The following is a 1,943-nucleotide window of genomic DNA, read 5'->3' on the forward strand; positions in this document are numbered from 1 at the left end:
GGGTAGTTTTTAATTTAATTTGTGCATCCAGACAATGAATTTGACATTGAGATAGTCCCTTTACCTTAAGAAGATTATTATTCCTTAATTTTATTTCAAATTCCCTTAACAAAACTGGCAATTCAACTTATTGGATGATTCAGTACAGAGTCAAGTCAGGATCTGACTGCTTGTGTCTACATTCATAAGAAAATGTTTGGGTTTATTGAGTTTTGACTGCTAAAGATGTCTTAGAAAAAGATGTAAATACCTGTTGTAACTCACAGGGCCAAGATAGAGCATACAGCCTGTATGAAAGTGAGAAGGAGAAGAATCAAAGCAGCCAAAACAGAAGCAACTGACCAAGGATTGTGGAAATAGTCATGTCTCAGAATCGCTTTCCACCTGTTCCATGGTGTGTTGCAGTAAGATGGTAAGTTCTCAGAGAGGCTCTGAAAGTAAAACTTTCTGCCAAAGATAACCTCTGTGAAGATGCTATCGAACACATCTGAAATATCTTCTGCGACTCCAAGACTGTTCAAAAAGATCCCACTGCGGATGAGTAAGTCAGCATCTGCAGGGGATCTAATGAAGCAACTGAGAAGCCTGATGTAGTGGAGGAAGCTCTTTTCTGAGCAATGACATTGTTCAAACACGATGATATTCCTGAAGAGGGACTCCGTGAGATCATCGACCATAATAGTAGGAATCTCCAGCACTCCATCAGCAAATTTAAGATCAAGTAAACAACTACTGGTCTCTGATGGCTTGAACTTAACACCAGCATTGTGTAGCTCTGTTGCTTTTGGCGCATTGTAAACCGTAGATATGCCTTCTTCCAATCTGATTGGAGCTAGGGGCAGATAACAAGACCTCAGATAATCAACAAAATGCTCTGGCTCTGAGTCACACATGTTATCATCAATGTTGCTCAAGAAACAACTGAAGTGGCTTTTAACCATATCCAGTATTGAAGGTGTTCCTTGTTGGTAGTAAGGAGTCAAGAGATTGAAAAAACCCTTGACAATGAAAAAAGGTAACTGGTTTTCTATCAGAATCATGTCACGACACACGTCAGTGATCATCCACGGCTTCCCAAATATGCGATCGTTCTCGGTTATAAGATGAGGATAACGAGATCTCAGAATAAGTTCAACCAAGAAACTTCCATCCACAACTAACATTTTCACAAACTCGTCGCTGTTGAGTTTCACATCTTCTGCGTAACAACTCCGAGCATCCTCTTCCCACGTTCTTGCAACTCTAACAAGATCCTCTAAACTAAAGCTTGCTCTAGGGAGAAAGCTCTGCAAGTACCTGTACTTGTGCTCTTCCATGGCTTGAAGATCTTCTTTACCCCGATGAAACGGGCCAAAGGATACAAGCCGAGGCGAGTAGACATCAGGGTTGAGCCTGCGGAGCTTATTGGGTACCTTGTAGATACAACACTGGTTTGAAAGAGAAGACAAGGATTCTAACTTTGCTTTGATGGAATCCGCCAGGGATTTACCTTGGCTCATATCCATACCTCGGTTCAGTGTTACTCAAGAATCACTGTTTCATGAAAGAAACAAGAACACATGTAGATAGAAAGAGATTGAAGAAAATTCTTAGGAGGAAAACTCTTAGAAGTTGGCTTTGTTGTCTTTGCACACAGTGGTAGACTTTTCAGAAATCAGCGTTTCACATGTACTCGCTTGGATAAAGAGAATCAGAAACGGACGCTTGACGAGATTTCAACAAAAGAATGATTGACACATCAGCTTCTGACAAAATGTTAAATTAAACTTGAAAAATATTATGAAATGTTTTGTTTGTATATGTTTTGATGGGTAGTCTTAGGCCTGGGACGGATCGGGTATCCGGACAATTTTAAGATATCCGGATACGGATCCTTATCCGGCGGATCCGTAATTTTACTATCCTTATCTTGATTCGGGGTTCGCGGATATCCGGGTGTCGGA

General features: G+C 40.7%; 1 protein-coding gene across 1 annotated transcript; it reads right to left on the reverse strand.

Moving 5' to 3' along the window:
* Window positions 1-231: 231 nt before the first annotated feature.
* LOC106307705 (UPF0481 protein At3g47200-like) lies at window positions 232-1,656 on the reverse strand. Its single transcript, XM_013744733.1, has 2 exons — window positions 462-1,656; window positions 232-384 (listed from the first exon to the last, which is right to left on the reverse strand). Exons 1-2 carry the CDS (start codon window positions 1,503-1,505, stop codon window positions 361-363), a joined length of 1,068 nt encoding a protein of 355 aa, XP_013600187.1. The 5' UTR covers window positions 1,506-1,656; the 3' UTR covers window positions 232-360.
* Between the last annotated feature and the right edge of the window lie 287 nt (window positions 1,657-1,943).

This window comes from Brassica oleracea, chromosome C8 (genome assembly GCF_000695525.1).
Source record: "Brassica oleracea var. oleracea cultivar TO1000 chromosome C8, BOL, whole genome shotgun sequence".
NCBI classification, from domain to species: domain Eukaryota; kingdom Viridiplantae; phylum Streptophyta; class Magnoliopsida; order Brassicales; family Brassicaceae; genus Brassica; species Brassica oleracea.

Coding starts and splice junctions, on each gene's coding strand:
- LOC106307705 (XM_013744733.1), bottom strand. CDS start 1,505: ATGGATATGAGCCAAGGTAAATCCCTGGCGGATTCCATCAAAGCAAAG. Junction 385..461: donor TCGATAGCATCTTCACAGAG/GTTATCTTTGGC, acceptor ACCATGGAACAG/GTGGAAAGCGATTCTGAGAC.